This window comes from Mustela lutreola, chromosome X, assembly GCF_030435805.1.
Source record: "Mustela lutreola isolate mMusLut2 chromosome X, mMusLut2.pri, whole genome shotgun sequence".
NCBI lineage: Eukaryota > Metazoa > Chordata > Mammalia > Carnivora > Mustelidae > Mustela > Mustela lutreola.
In genome coordinates this window covers 92,902,344-92,917,165 of record NC_081308.1, presented here as the reverse complement: position 1 = coordinate 92,917,165, position 14,822 = coordinate 92,902,344, and the positions used below count along the sequence as shown (strand labels likewise).

General features: G+C 44.5%; 1 protein-coding gene across 2 annotated transcripts in view; it reads right to left on the bottom strand.

Moving 5' to 3' along the window:
- Positions 1 to 1,859: 1,859 nt before the first annotated feature.
- VSIG1 (V-set and immunoglobulin domain containing 1) overlaps positions 1,860 to 14,822 on the bottom strand; it is a 37,796-nt gene continuing 24,833 nt past the window's right edge. For both annotated transcript variants that reach the window (XM_059157981.1, XM_059157982.1), the window contains 5 exons: positions 13,795 to 13,993; positions 8,361 to 8,516; positions 7,837 to 7,956; positions 3,744 to 3,897; positions 1,860 to 3,301 (listed from right to left, as the gene is read on the bottom strand). In XM_059157981.1, the coding sequence (XP_059013964.1) occupies positions 2,896 to 3,301; positions 3,744 to 3,897; positions 7,837 to 7,956; positions 8,361 to 8,516; positions 13,795 to 13,993 (1,035 nt within the window). In that variant the 3' untranslated portion in view covers positions 1,860 to 2,895. The remainder of the gene's footprint in view (positions 3,302 to 3,743; positions 3,898 to 7,836; positions 7,957 to 8,360; positions 8,517 to 13,794; positions 13,994 to 14,822) is intronic.

Sequence of the window (14,822 nt, the reverse complement as noted above, 5' to 3'; positions counted from 1 at the left end):
CCAAAGGTAAATACTCAAAAGAGAGCTAGCTCACTATCAATCCAAATGACATCACTGGATGATAAAAGATCATGGTCACTAGACAAAAACAGGTCGCAGAACCGCTGCCTTTTAAAATCAGGTGGGGGGTGGGGTGGTTGGTTGGGGAGTGTTCCTGGAGGGCCCAGTCCGTTGAACGTCCAACTCTTGATTTCAGCTCAGGTCATGAGCTCAGGGTCCTGAGATTGAGCCCCACATCCGGGCTCTGCGCTCAGCAGGGTGTCTGCTTGAAGATACTCTCCCTCTCCCCCCCCCCACTCAACCTACATTCCCTGAAATAAATAAAATCTGTAAAAAAAAAAAAAAAAGTAAATAAAGTGGTAGCAAGGGTAGAGGTAAATCCTGAGCAATGAATGGGTGGGTGCCTGGGTGATGCAGAGCTGAGTGGATCACTGAGCTAGTAGGTACATGAGAATCCTGGGTGTTTGGAAACTAAGATGCCAGATGGCCTGGAAGGGCACTGAAAGGAGAGATCCCAAGATACCACTTCAGATTAACCCTACTTACTTCCCAGCCTTACCCAGCTAAGGTTTTTGCATGGGCAGCATGTACTCTATATTTTTAAATCTGGGCTTTCCCCTCCATTCCTGTTTGATTTTAGCTCAGCTTCCAGGCTATTGAGATCATTTTGAGTCCTACAACCTAGTAATCATTCTCCTCAGAAGGAAGGCATCCACACATTTGTTAAGTGTCCCTTCTGTGTTTTTATCTAAGTCACTAGCTCTTAATCTTGGATTCAGAGAGTCTGTAATTTACCTAAAACTGTATAAAACACTTTGTGTATATAAGTGGTTTTCCTATGGAAAGGGGTCCAGAGTTTTCAACAGATTTTCAAGGTGATCCGTGACCTTCAAAAAAAGTTGAAAACCGCTAAATCCACTATTCATCAGTATTTTGACCAAAGCAATGCTGATAAGGACAGAGTTGTGTAAGATCACCAAGAGTGACTTCCTGCTCAGCACCAGTCCATCAGAAATTTGGGAGGTACAGCTATTGACTATTACATATTGGTCTCTTGTAATTCGCCTCTATTATAAAGGCAGAAGAGAAAAGTGAATTCTAGCTACTTTGATGTTCTGGTAATGGAGATTTTTACACTGCTGGTGTTTAGTTTTTAATCTTTAAATAATAGATCATTCTCAAAACCTTCATCATTTTGCTTACTGGACCCATCAGACACTGTGTATCATAATATATTTAATGTGAATGGAATTATAGATGCTTCAAAAAATCCCTATGATTCATTGAAAATTGACACATCAAAGAAAATACCTAAGTAAAAGCTTGTTACTTCTCTTCATGGCTCCACATAAGTGTAAATTAAATGTTAAGTTCTATCTACCTTAAAACCGACAAAGGTTCTACCTCAACTTCTGTGTAAGTATATTCTCTATATAAAGGGCTTTGCAACTTAAGAAAATCCCCTACATGAAAATCGGGGTGTGGTAAGTTAGAGATTCATTACTTCATTCAAAAAGGATTCACCTTGGAAAGAAGCAGACACAAAACAAGTACAGACTGTATGATCGCATTTATACAAAGGTCAAGAAAAGGCAATGGCTGACTGAGCATAATTTAAAAATAATAATAAAAAGAAAAGAAAAAGCAAAGCTAATCTCCAATGACAGAAAGCAAATCAGTGTTTGACCGGGGCTGGGGTGATGGTGGGATTGCACAAAGAGGCATCAAAAACACTTTGGATTTGGTGGTTTCATGGGCATATACATCTGTCAAAACTCATCAAATGATACACGTGAAATGGGTGTGCTTTATTGTACATGAAGTATATGTCGATAACATTAATAAAAGATTTACCTTAGGATCATTCAAATAAGATTTTATTGAGAATTTATTGAGCCTCAAAATAAGATTTAAAATCTGATTACACAAATGAGAAAGTCTACCTACAAATTTCTTCAAGTGGAATGTGGGGAAAATACAATCAATGAAAAAAACATTTTAGCATGTTAGTTAACAGTTAGCATTTATACAAAAATGGTATCAATTAATGTGGAATATCCCAACAGCGAAACAGATTAAATAATTAGTTCAGATTATCTAAAACAGATCTTAAGTGTTCATTTAGAACAGTTTCCTATTCTGGCCCTTCTAAAGTAGATAGGATCAGACAGAGTGATAACATCTCATTAGAAGCTAAACTGTACACCACCCATGATCCTAACATTTTGTGGTCATCTAAGGAACACGTCATTTGGACTTGTTTGCCTGTACCTCATCTAGCATTTAAAAATTAGGTTATTTAAAAATTTTGCTGTGCTCAAGATCTTGTAGAGCAGGGTGGTTCCTTGGGAAATCTAGTATGATAAATGAAGCACTGATTTTTTAAGACCTCGTTTGAATATGTACCCTTTACATATCCTCCTCTGGAATTTTTGAGGATTTCTCCCCCCTCCCATCTCTCTCAAAGAAGGCTGGCAAATTTTTGTCTTTGTGGCCATTGTGAAAATGAATTAGGGAAGCCCTGACCAACTGATCCTAGGAATAGCATTGAATCCAGTTAATGCCACCTTGTCATGTGTGCCTGCGGAATGTAACAGAGTAGCTGAAAATAGAGAAATGAGATTTTCCAAAGTCCAATGTAGATATTGCTGCAAAATGCCTTCAACTGAATTAGAAAGTCACTTGCTTTGTCATTAGTCACGCTTACATGTTAGAGTGAAAGTAACAGAGGAACCCTTGCATTTATCTTGACCTATTTATTTTGGATCAAAGGCAGGAGCACCTTGTTAGAAGAGGGCAGGTCAGAAGAGAGGGGCATGGTGGGAGACTGGCTAGGGCAACTCCAAATGCCAGTAATGGGTTCCCTACTGATGAACACTGTACTTGGCTACTAGCCTATGGCTTTTTCACTCCCTTTTCCCTGTCGCACAAGGGCTCTGTTACAATCCCGGGCTCGGGATCAGACTCTGGCTCCGGCTCCAGCTCTGGCTCTGTCTCTGGCTCAGGCTCCAGCTCTGTATCCAGCTCAGGCACCGGGACAGGCTCTGGCTCCAGGACAGGCTCCGACTCTGGAACAGGCTCTAGTTCTGGGACAGGCTCTTGCTCTAGGGCAGGCTGTGGGGCTGGCTCCCAGACAGACTTAAGCTCTAGCTCCGGCTCCGGGGTCGGCTCATGATCTGGACCCAGGGTGGTAGTGGGGTCATTCTCGTGGCCAGAAGGTGGCAGAGTCGCTTCGAGCTGGAGAGCATGTTCCCCCGCCATTGCCTCGAGCTCTGTACTTTGGTTTATCTTTGTCATTGGTCTGCAGGAAGAAGGCCCAGGGAAGAACGAGTTAGGGTTCATCATTTCATGTGGAGCCCTAGGCTCTAGCTTCAGTGACCACAGGTTTCAGTCTGCTCAGGGCCTCTGTGACGTCTGGGATTCTGACTCACTGTCACACTGCACGCTTGTCTTCTCTCCCAGCCAGAGAGGTTAGGTCTCAACAAGAGAATGAGAGTCCAAGAGAGAAAAACTATGATTCCAGAGGTGGTTAAATGAGTTGATAGAGAACTTAGAGCAGAGTCTGGCACACAGTTGTCAGGAACTGGTAGCTGCTGCTACCCTTCTTCTATAGAAGCAGTGAGGGGGAGCAGAAAGGCACCCCCGTATGTCGGTCTAAAGGGGGTGCCGAGGAAGAGCTGGCTGATAGTGCGACGCCCGACAAAAGTCAACGTTCAAGTAAAGGCAACAAAGTAAGATCTTACTCAAGTTCTGTGCTGGTTTTTGAATTTCTCTTCCTTTCCTTCCCCTTTGCCTTGGCCTTGGCCTTGCTCCTTGCAAAGCACACAACAGAGGTGATGATGGCAGCACCCAACAGGGCACCCACCAGCGCCCCAACGATGATTCCAACTTCCGGATCTGGAAGAAACAAGCACCTGGTTGGTAAAGTGGAACACGCTGTCTGCCTCCCACGTGCACATTTGTGGCCCATGTGGACTATCCAGAGCCTTCATGTGGTGGGGAGCATGACTTGTAGAGGCTAGAAAGCCCCACGGTGGAGCTCACCCATTCACACAGATACACACAGACACATGTGCCAACCTGGGGAAGGGGGCACAGAGCTCACTTTCAAAATAGGGCCAAGGGAAGTGAGTCTTCCATGGGCATCTGCTTGATCCGTGAAGGAGACACCACGGAGCTACAATCTGGTAACTGGAGAAAGCACCCCTGTTACAGGCAGGGACACTTCACCAGGTTTATCCGGAGCATAGGGGAAGTAGGTCCCTAAAAAACCTCTCCCACGGATGCTGTGCTCACCAAGGAGCCTCATGTGTTCTGGCCACTGGAAGAGGTATGCCCATTTCCATATACAGGTATCTGGTCTATCCGGTCAGCCTATGGAAAAACTCAACGAATGTGCGACCATCCAGATGTGAGCGCCAGACCTTCCAATGTCCCTGGGAGACCTTGCCTGAGTTCCAGTGGGCCCGTCCCCATCCACCTCCCTTCAAACAAGGCTGGACGTCTTGTATTTTGAGATGAGAGGCTAGTTGAGTTGCCTGGTCATTCTTTCAACTTTTGATGATTAAAGGACTCTGTTGCGCACGATTTGGAAAGTCATGCGGTTCTACTAGACTTCAGGCAAGGAAGCAACAGTCCCCATCCCTGCTCCTCCCCGTCTCTGTGTCCCATTCACTAGAGGCAACCAACTCTTAATTCTTTTTCTTTCATCATCCAGTATTTGCCCCCATGTTTCTATTGTGCTTGTTTTAACCTTCCGATTTTTGTCATTTTTTTTTTTATGACCTCCTACTCTGGAACAGTGGAGATTGTCTTCTCACTCCACTCCACTCACACATTCTCCAGACAGAGCCAGAGCACAAATTGTAGCATCAAAGTTTACAGGATTATGACTATGTAAATATCGTTTCACAGCTGCAGAACATAATACATCCTATGATTCTTGGTTTTTAAGAAATTTTTTAGGGGTGCCTGGGTGGCTCAGTCATTAAGTGTCTGCCTTCAGCTCAGGTCATGATCGAGGGTCTTGGGATCGAGCCCTGCATCGATCCTGCTTGCCAGGAAGCCTGCTTCGCCCTCTCCCACCTCCCTGTCTGTGTTCCCTCTCTGGCTGTCTCTATCTCCTTCAAATAAATAAACAAAATCTTAAAAAAAAAAATAGAAAGAAAAATGTCTAGATTTTTTTTAATATTTTTTAAATTTTTCTAAACATATAATGTATTTTTATCCTCATGGGTACAGGTCTGTGAATCGCCAGGTTTACACACTTCACAGCACTCACCATAGCACATACCCTCCCCAATGTCCATAATCCCACCCCCTTCTCCCTAACCCCCTCCCCCCAGCAACCCTCAGTTTGTTTTGTGAGATTAAGAGTCACTTATGATTTGTCTCCCTCCCAATCCCATCTTGTTTCATTTATTAAGAAAGAAAAATGTGCAAATAGTCTCCATGTGGAGCCTAGCTGGGGGCTTGAACTCACGTCTCGAGATCGAGACCTGAACTGAGATTAAGAGTCAGACTCTTAACTGACTGAGCCACCTAGGCGCCCCCCTCATTATGTATGATTCCTGTACATTTAAATTGTTTCTTTGATAATTAATTTGTTAATAATTGTCTCATTTGGGAATTTTTTTTTAATGTATTACTACTAATCCCCCAAATTTCCACTAAAACTGTTAAAACTCCTTTCAGTAGGTTTAAACACATCCAATAACCTTTTGGTTTCTTAAGATTTTTTTCCCTTAGAGACATCTCTTCTGGAACCCTCCATCCTCCTCCCCCATCAGGGACTGGTTGCCCTCCTAAGCCTGCTGCTGTAGTGCCATCATCCGTCAGCTGCCTTTCACCTTCATCCCTATTTTATAGATAAATGGGTTTTGCAAGTTCTTTCAAGATCCAGCTCAAATAGCACTTTGTCAATACAGCTGGCTCTGGCTTCATAAGCATAATTAATTGTTTCTTCTTTAGGGTCCTAGAGGCCCTGTACAGATTGCTAGTCTAGCATTTAACACATTTTACTGTTCGTCCCTCTAGCTAAACTGTGCGTTCCTTGAGTGTAAGACATAGATCTTATTAATCTCTGTATCTGTACCACCTATGATAGTTCCTGGCATTTAGTAGATATCCAATTAAGGTTTGAAGGAGGGAGAGGAGGAGGCAGGCAGGAAGGGAGGGAGGAAGGCAGGCAGGCAGGCAAGCAAGCAGGCAACCAAATGCCAACATCATTTTAAAAGAGTATTTGAGCAGAAGCAAGGCTCAAGTACAACTCCCAAGTGTCTACAGGTGCATTATGACTACTTCTGGAAAGGCAAAACGGGACTGGAGAAGATAATGGAGATCTATAGCAGAAATGATCCAGGGACTAGGGGGAGAATGAGACTATAGACGAAGACCCGAAAGACCTATCTTCACCTTTGAATAGAAATTAGGTGAATGAAGAAGCAACCTGGAAATGGAAAATGTTTGATTCCAGACAAGTGAAAGGAAGAAAGCTTAGCTTCATAGGAGAGCGATGGTCCAAGGGAACTGGCCATGTGGATATGGTATGTATTAGTCACAGATTCAACTTGAGTTAGGAATAATGAATAGATGACATGATCCTAAGTGTTATTAAGTGATCATTCAAAGGTGTGGCAAGGGGCACCTGAGTGGCTCAGTTGGTTGAGCGTGTCTGCCTTCAGCTCAGGTTGTGATCCCGGGATTCCAGGATGGAGCCTCCCCTCCTGCTGAACAGGGAGCCTGCATCTCTACCTCCCTATGCCCCCTCTCCTCCCCGACTCATGCTCGCTCTCTCCAATAAATAAAATCTTTAAAAAAACAAAAAACAAAAAACAAAAAACAAAAAAAGATGTGGCAAGGTATCCCTTGTAAGAGCTTGCCCCTGACTGGCCAAATTTGACAACTCCAGGCCCTCAAGTCTATGCTTAGTAAACTGAGCACCTTTGAACTGGAAGGTTGTGATTCAAAGCATTCTGGCTGGATGCCTGGGTGGCTCCATCAGTTAAGCATCTACCTTTGGCTCAGGTCATGATCCCAGGGGCCAGGGATTGAGCCCCACTCAGGCTCCCTGCTCAGCAGTGAGCCTGCTTCTCCCTCTGCCTGCCGCTCCCCCCTGCTTGTGCTTTCTTCCCTCCAACTCACTAACAAATAAAATCTTTAGAAAAAAAATAAAGGCATCCTCGCTCTGCCATTCACTAACTAGATGACCTTGGGCAAGTCACTTACCTCCTTGAGTTTCAATGTCCTTTTCAGTAAAATGAAGCTAACAATATATTGTGCCTCCATAAGGTGGCTAGAGGATTGAGTGACATAATGCTCACAATACCTAGCCATTATGTGCCTGGCACACAATTTGTGCTCCACGAATATTAGCTACTGGGACTGTATGTACAGGTGTTATTTTTACTACTATTATTAGAGGCAGATCTTAGTGAATTACTGAAGAACCAGAAAGTTTGTGAGCTCCATGTCTAACACAGATTGCTGGTTTCCCCTGGATTCACCAACAGCATCACAAAGAAAATCCAGCCTTGTACTATCAGTGGGGCTGCTGTTTTATTTATTCGTTCATAATACCGACCTTTTAGAAATTTTGTGAGGGTAAAACAAACTTTTTGTAAATGTTTTAGGGCAGTGTATGGCACAGATTAAGTATCATGCGAATTTTAGATATTAGGATAGTAATAATTCAGCCTGTCAACCTAGAAATAAACCACCAAAATCACCCGAGAGGCAGGAAGGCTTAAGCAGGGATCCTAATTAATTCACTTAGTTGGCAGGCCCAGGATACTTGACTTAAGGAGAAAGTGCATTAAAGTTGGATGATCGACTCACGGGAAGAAGTTAGATCAATTTCACAGGAACTGTTGCCAAGGCTGTTGCTAGCTGTGCACTGGTAATAACCTTGTTCAAAACTGGTCAGATTTCCAATAACCAAAGTCCCAGTGGCTGGGTCTGTCAAAAACAGGAAACGGACTTTTGAAATCTCTTACGGAGGGTACAGATCATGTCATGGTAAACAAATCACTCCTTGCCGACCCACTTCCTCACATTGCCTCCGCCCCTTCCTTGAGCTGTCCAGGGTCCCGCTAGACCCCTCAGGACCCTTCCAAAGGTAGCCCACCGGGGACCATGCCTCTTCCCTCCATACCCACCACCTCTGAGTGAGCCAAACACTGGCTTGACTACTAGGGTTTGGGGAATAAGACCAGACCACAGTCATCTTGCTAGGAGATCTGCTTTTTCCTTCTCCGTTCCAGAAGGACTGAGTTCTAAAGACTGAGCAACCAGCCACACACACGCCATCAGCCAACCACACACACCAGGCCTTGCCAGGGGCCACGGAGGGCTGAACTTACTGAAGTTTTCTTTCACTGGGATGATGTCTCCACCTTTGAGTTTATACCAGTAATATACAGGAGAAGGTGTCCCGAGCACAGAGAGGCAGGAAAGAGATATTGGATGGCCAGTTTCTGGTACTCCTTGGATGCTACAAAAGGGCTTAGAAGGTCTGACTGTAAGGCAATGACACAGAGTAAAAATGCTGCAGGGAGAGTTGCAACCAGTCACAATTGGAGGCCACTTTCAACTGTCATTTTGTAGACTACCGCACTAGGCACTCAGTTTTGAAAGCTTTACAAATTTTGTGCAAGCGTTTTCCAACTGTACCACCAGGTGGGAGTAGAACACTTCAGGTCCAAGGACCTGCCAGGCACCAGGCCATTACAATTCTAGCAGCATCTCTTCTGTCTGCCTCCCTCCCCAGATTCATGACTGTGAATTTCCGCATTGTGTCTTAAAATATGCCTTTATTAAGACAGCCAAATGTAAGCAAACACTAAATGACTAAGGACACAGTTTACACTTTTGAAGCCCAGTTTTAAAGGAAAATAGAACGCTTAGCTACTTCGAAATTAAGTTGTTATTTATTTTTTTTTTATAACCTTTGTTTTATCAATGCCATATTTTTCCTTTCCTTTAGGAGTCACGGTTGGGCATTTAGTTCTCAAAATTAGTGGATGGTCTGAATTGGCCTGTATCCCTCATTGGTTGGGGAAGCCCATTTTGGACAAGGTGAGCTACACAAAGCTGAAATCTTTATTCATCTTTCATCCCTTCTGTATGCCCAGCACTGGAGTAGGCCCTGGAAATGCCCCTGTAAGGTCTGAAGTGGGATGGGGGGAGTAGTGGGAGATGCGGCCAGAGAGCAGCAGAGGCTACAGTGTGGAAGGCTTTGTATTTCATATATTTTACGTGGTGAGCAGGACAACCATGGAAGGAATTTAAGTAGGGGAAGGATGGTGGTCATTTTTAATGCATTAGATGGTTTGCTCGCGTGCTGCGGGTGCCAGAACCAAGGGAAAGGAGGAGGCAGAGTCAAGGGGTCTCAAGGAAGTAAAATCGGTGGGACTGGTGGCCAAACAAATGAGGCATGAGGAAGAGGGCACAGGCAGTGATGGCTCCCAGGTTTCTGATTTGGACAGCTGGGTATGTGCCATCCCAAGATAAACACAGGAGGCGCAGGTTTTCTGGGATGGAGAGAGGAGGAAGAAGGGGTGATGATACCATCATCTGGGGACACACTGAGTCTCAGCTGTTTATGAAACATCTACGTGGAGGGGTCCTGTGGGCAACTGAGGATCTGAATTTCCTCATTCGTCTTACTGCTCCCACCTTGTTCTAAGCCTTGTGTTCCATATAGGTAATAATCTGAATGTCAGTACTTAGCAACTCACCTTTGCTTATCGTAACTTAGGTACAAAACCCGCCGAAGACACAGGCTAGCTATGCCTTAAATGTTCTGGACTCTGCAGCCCTACAGGTCTCACCAGAGGGAGCAGTTAAATCCACATAGACCACCGTCTGCAGCTTCACTCTAGCTGTGTTTAGACAAGTAACCTCACCCAACCAAACCTCAGCTGACTCTTCCATGTAAGTGTGAACAAGAGACTGCCTGATCTCAGGCTCATCCAAACATACCGAATTTCGATAAACGAAATGACGTCTACAGCACCTCGCATATGGAACTGCTGTTGGCCACAGGCAGGACTAATTTCTATGGCCACATTTTATAGTTTTCTACTGAAGTCAATCTTCCAGTCTCAGACTCTAACCGGCTGGGCCCAGGAGCAGGAAGACAGAGATGGCTGGAGGTCTTTGGACTGCTTCTCCATCCCTATCTTTTAAACAGGTGGTTTTAAATTTAAATAAGTATTTTTTGGGGCACCTGAGTGGCTCAGTCGGTTAAGCATCTGCCTCAGCTCAGGTCATGATCCTGGGGTCCTGGGATCAAGCCCCACATTGGGCTCCCTGCTCAGTGGGGGGGCCTGCTTCTCCTCCTTCGGCCCCTCCCCGATGCTTGCGTGCTCTCTGTCTGACAAATAAATAAAATCTTTTAAAAATCAGTATTTTTCTCTTTAGTTCTTTATTCTTTTTTCCTTACCGTTGATTTTCTCAGATGGGAACATCTCATTCGATTTGCTTCCCTGAAGCTAGCCTGTTTAACCGGAAGTCCATTGCAACTGTCACTAGATTTAGAGAATGTCCTGTTTAAAACCATGATGACTCGATGGCCTTTACACAATTTTGAACAGAAAATTAAATGAGGGTGTTTCTGGAGCCCAGAATCAATGCCAGATAGGCTTTTTTTTTTTTTTTCTGAACACAATTTCCGCCCTTTATTTTTTATTAACAAAACACTTAGTGAATCACTTTGAGCCATATCCCAAACCTATATATTTTCTAAAACTACTGAATCAGGATTGAATTGACATTTCATCTAGCTAACGTACCTGGTAGAATTTGGATGTTTTACTGGCAAAGCCATTGATCTACCATTTAGCATTATTGCTTTCAGCAAAATGAGGGTGGGAGGGAGAGGCTCACCTCAGAAAATCAATGAAAATGCTTCATTGCGTCCCCAAGCCTTCCCTAAATTCATCATTTTCTTTTTAGGTGCCAAATCACGGAAGGAATATGATGGTCATTCCAAATGCATATAAAATAATTACTCAAACGTCAACCTGGATTTTTTTTTTTCAGAGACACATTTTCCAAGGCTATCATACCTAATGGAAGCCACTCAAATGAATGATCATCCAAGCCACTTGGGCCTCTGCTCATTGTTGTTTCCTTTACCTAAGTCATGCCCTGCCCCCTCTTCTCAAAACTTTTAGAGGGCTATAGCCTATCTTTTACATCTTTCCATCTCCACTGTGTAGCACAGTAATGAGACGGGTGTTCAGGAGTTGCTGAAATGAATTTATGCATGGAGGAGTGAATGCATGGGACCTACGCCCATCACTGCGCCAGGGAATGTCTCTGGGAAATGCATTGCTGGGAAGTGTGGTTGCAAAGGAAGTATCAACACCTCTCCCCACAGCTGGCCTCCCTGACCCCCCTGTCCCATCCATGCCCCATCCCTCAGTCAGGGTAAGCAGGACAGGCACTCAAAGGCCATGGAACTTCAGAAAGGTAAACAACCTCTGCAATTTTTAGAGAAAATTATCGGTCTCAAGATTTCCAGAAAGCATGTTTTTGTACAAGACCTTAGTTCTTACCCCAATCAATAAAAATAGAATTCTTGAGAGTTCCCAAACAAGATAATCTACAGACTCTTCTGCCTTTTACCTTGCCTGGATGCTGGATGCTTAAGGAAAAGTCATGACACAGTCATTGTGGGAACAACTGACCCAAAGACTCATGGGAAAACAACTCAAAGAGAAAATGACTCTCAACTTCTTGGACTAAGGATTCTCCGAGCTTTAAATTTAAGAATATTAACCTTCCTGGGGTGACTGGGTGGCTCAGTTGTTAAGTGTCTGCCTTCGGCTCAGGTCCCGCATGGGGTCCCCGTTCAGCAGGAATCCTGCTTCAACCTCTCCCACTCCCCCGGCTTGTGTTCCTTCGCTCACAGTGTCTCTCTCTGTCAAATAAATAAATAAAATCTTTTTTTTTTAAAAAAAGGGACATTAAACTTACTGTCTAACTATCTCAGAGCTTTTTGCAAGCTCAGAGATAGAGGCTTGGCTTCTTTAGGTTGTTTTTGGTCAGAAGGACAACCCAGAGCCAGGGAGCAGCAGGAAACCATGAGAGGACGAATCCCTAAATGCTTTGAATGTGGAATCTCTAATCTATCATTTGACTCATAATAAACCTGTGAAGACAGGGCAGGAATTACAGCTCTATCTCAAAATAGCCAGAGAAATGTGGACTGATGTGCCCAAGGCCACTGAGTAGCCAAGTATGAACTAGAACCTAAGGCTTTGGACTCCTAGCATCTGTGCTGCACTGTTTAGTTCCCAGGTAAATGACCAGTCTTCCAAACCTGAACATCAACTCTCCTAGGAAAAGGCTTGTGTGTAATTCTCTTGTCTTCCCCCTGTACCCCAATGCCTAACATGGGGCTCAGCAAAATAAAGGCACTATTGAGCTACCCCACTCTTAAAACTCAGCTCCTGATGACCTTTCCCCTCCTTTCCAGGTGGGCAGATGCAGTAGCACACCTCATCTGGGGCATCACCTGGGATGCAAGCTCGGACAACTCTGGATGGTTCTCCTAGGTGTGCACCTTTTACCAACTGCTGCTTTTCCAAGCCAGTCAGTTATCAAGTCACTGGTTTGATCTAGTTCCCCCTTTCCTGGGATAGATATACACAGCTTGAAAGGAACAATTACTAGATGGGCACCATTTGGGATTACTTAGAAATGGGAGAGCCCTTAGCTCAACAGGTTAATCATGGAGGGTTGACAGCCCTTTCCTTTCTCCCTTCAGTACTTCTGCAGCCCTGCAGACAAGACCTTGCTAGGCCTCCAGACAAGAGCAAAACATCCACTGTCCTTTCTGAGATCGGAAGGAGGGCTAGACATCATCAAAAACTGTTAACTCGGGCGCCTGGGTGGCTCAGTTGGTTGAGCGACTGCATTCGGCTCAGGTCATGATCCCGGACTTCCAGGATGGAGTCCTGCATTGGGCTCCGAGCTTCTTGGGGAGCCTGCTTCTCCCTCTGACCTTCGTCTCTCTCATGCTCCCTCTCACTCATTCTCTCTCAAATAAATAAATAAAATCTTTAAACAACAACAACAACAACAACAACTGTGAACTCTCCACGAGCTGAAACCATGCCTCCAGCATTTTAAACTTCATGGCTCCTGGCACAAAACAGGAAGCACTCAGTAAATGCTGTAAAAATGAACCCCTCCAAGTGCATTTGAAAAGCAGATAGGACTTGCCAAATGTCACATCATGAATATCTGGGTATAAATAAATTCTCAATTCTGGCTTAACCTGTGGTCCTCTTTCCAGATAATGCTAACATTTTCAAAAGGGACCCTCCTGCCTTTACTCAAAAGAATGATTTCATGGTGGGACTAGCGCGAAGGCTTAGGAGAGTTCATAACTGGACAGTTAGCTCCCCCAGGACTGGCTCTAATCTGAAGTTCCCTCCAAAGGAGTTGCTAGTGATCATTTAGTGGGGACAAGTGTGTCATCCCATCTGTCTTCATTCCACCCTTCAGAGACCCAGATCCCTGGAGGTTGGGTCATCTTCTGCTATCTGTCATTTGGCAATTATTTCAATATGTTTTGTGAGTGATTTCTTGTAGCTTGGTTGTACTCTAAGGGTTGGCTTGGTGGTGTGTCTCTATTTCCCCAACAAGAAAAGGAGCAGGGAGGATATTTATCCCTGGGACTTAGATAGCACCATTGCTTACTTCCCTGGCTCACTCAAGGTCCTAAGTTGTTCCAAGAAGAGGGAAAAAAAGAACAAAACAAAACAGAAATATTGCCCATACCTAACACATTGACTTGAAGGATGCCTTGATTATTTCCGGTGAAGTCAGGGGGGTTGTTAACATCGCAGATGTAGACACCACTATCTGCTGGTTGCATATGTGAAATGGTGATAGAGGCGTTATCTGGATCGTTAGACCCTACAAGTCGATCTTTAAATTGCCCGATGGCTACGGCTTGTCCACCTTCAGAATAGTAAATCTAGGACAGAAAGATGGCAGAAGTGAGAACTGCAGAGTGTCTAGCGCTAAGATAAGCTATCTGGAAGCACCCTCCATCTGACCTTGACCTTTGCTGGCAAGAGGCAACATTCCTACCCACCCTCTCCCACACAGAACAGATCCCATGGCAAACGGTGGTCTCAACGGGGCTGTGCACGACTGCACAGGGCTGTTTTCTCAGGGCTGTGCACAACTGCCTCCTCAGGTGTGTGCACAGCCCTTCTGTGATGTCATCTCAGGAGGGACATGTGCCGATCTTACAGATGATCAATAGCTGGAGATGACAGGTTTCAACTGCTAAGCTTAGGCTAGATCAAGGTGCTCACCTGAGGAGCCTACCTGGAGGAAACTCACTGTATAGAACACAAATGCCTGATGGGAAAGCCAAAACCATCATTTTTACCCTGCTTTATAATTTTTTCCTTATTATTTGATTTTACTTTACTCAGTGGGACTAGAGGACTCTCAAGTTTCCCTAAGAGTTAGAATATTCGTACTCTTTTCATACACACCTACTCCTCTGGATAAACAAACTCGGGTTTATCCTGTTTCTTAGAAGAGTACCATTTCAGAGCAGAGGGGCCCCCAGGAAATCATCTGGTCCCATCCCCTCACGGTGACCTAGGAAGTGCTTTGTCAATGGCAGCTCCTCCCTTTCTCCCCATGTGGCAGGAGGCAGAACTGGAATTATTTCATTTAGACGGATAAGGGCCCTCAAATCCAGAAATATTAAATGCCGCATCCAAAGTCAAGTTACAGGCTTCATTCATTACTACTATGATTAACCACACTCGAGGAAGATCTGGGTT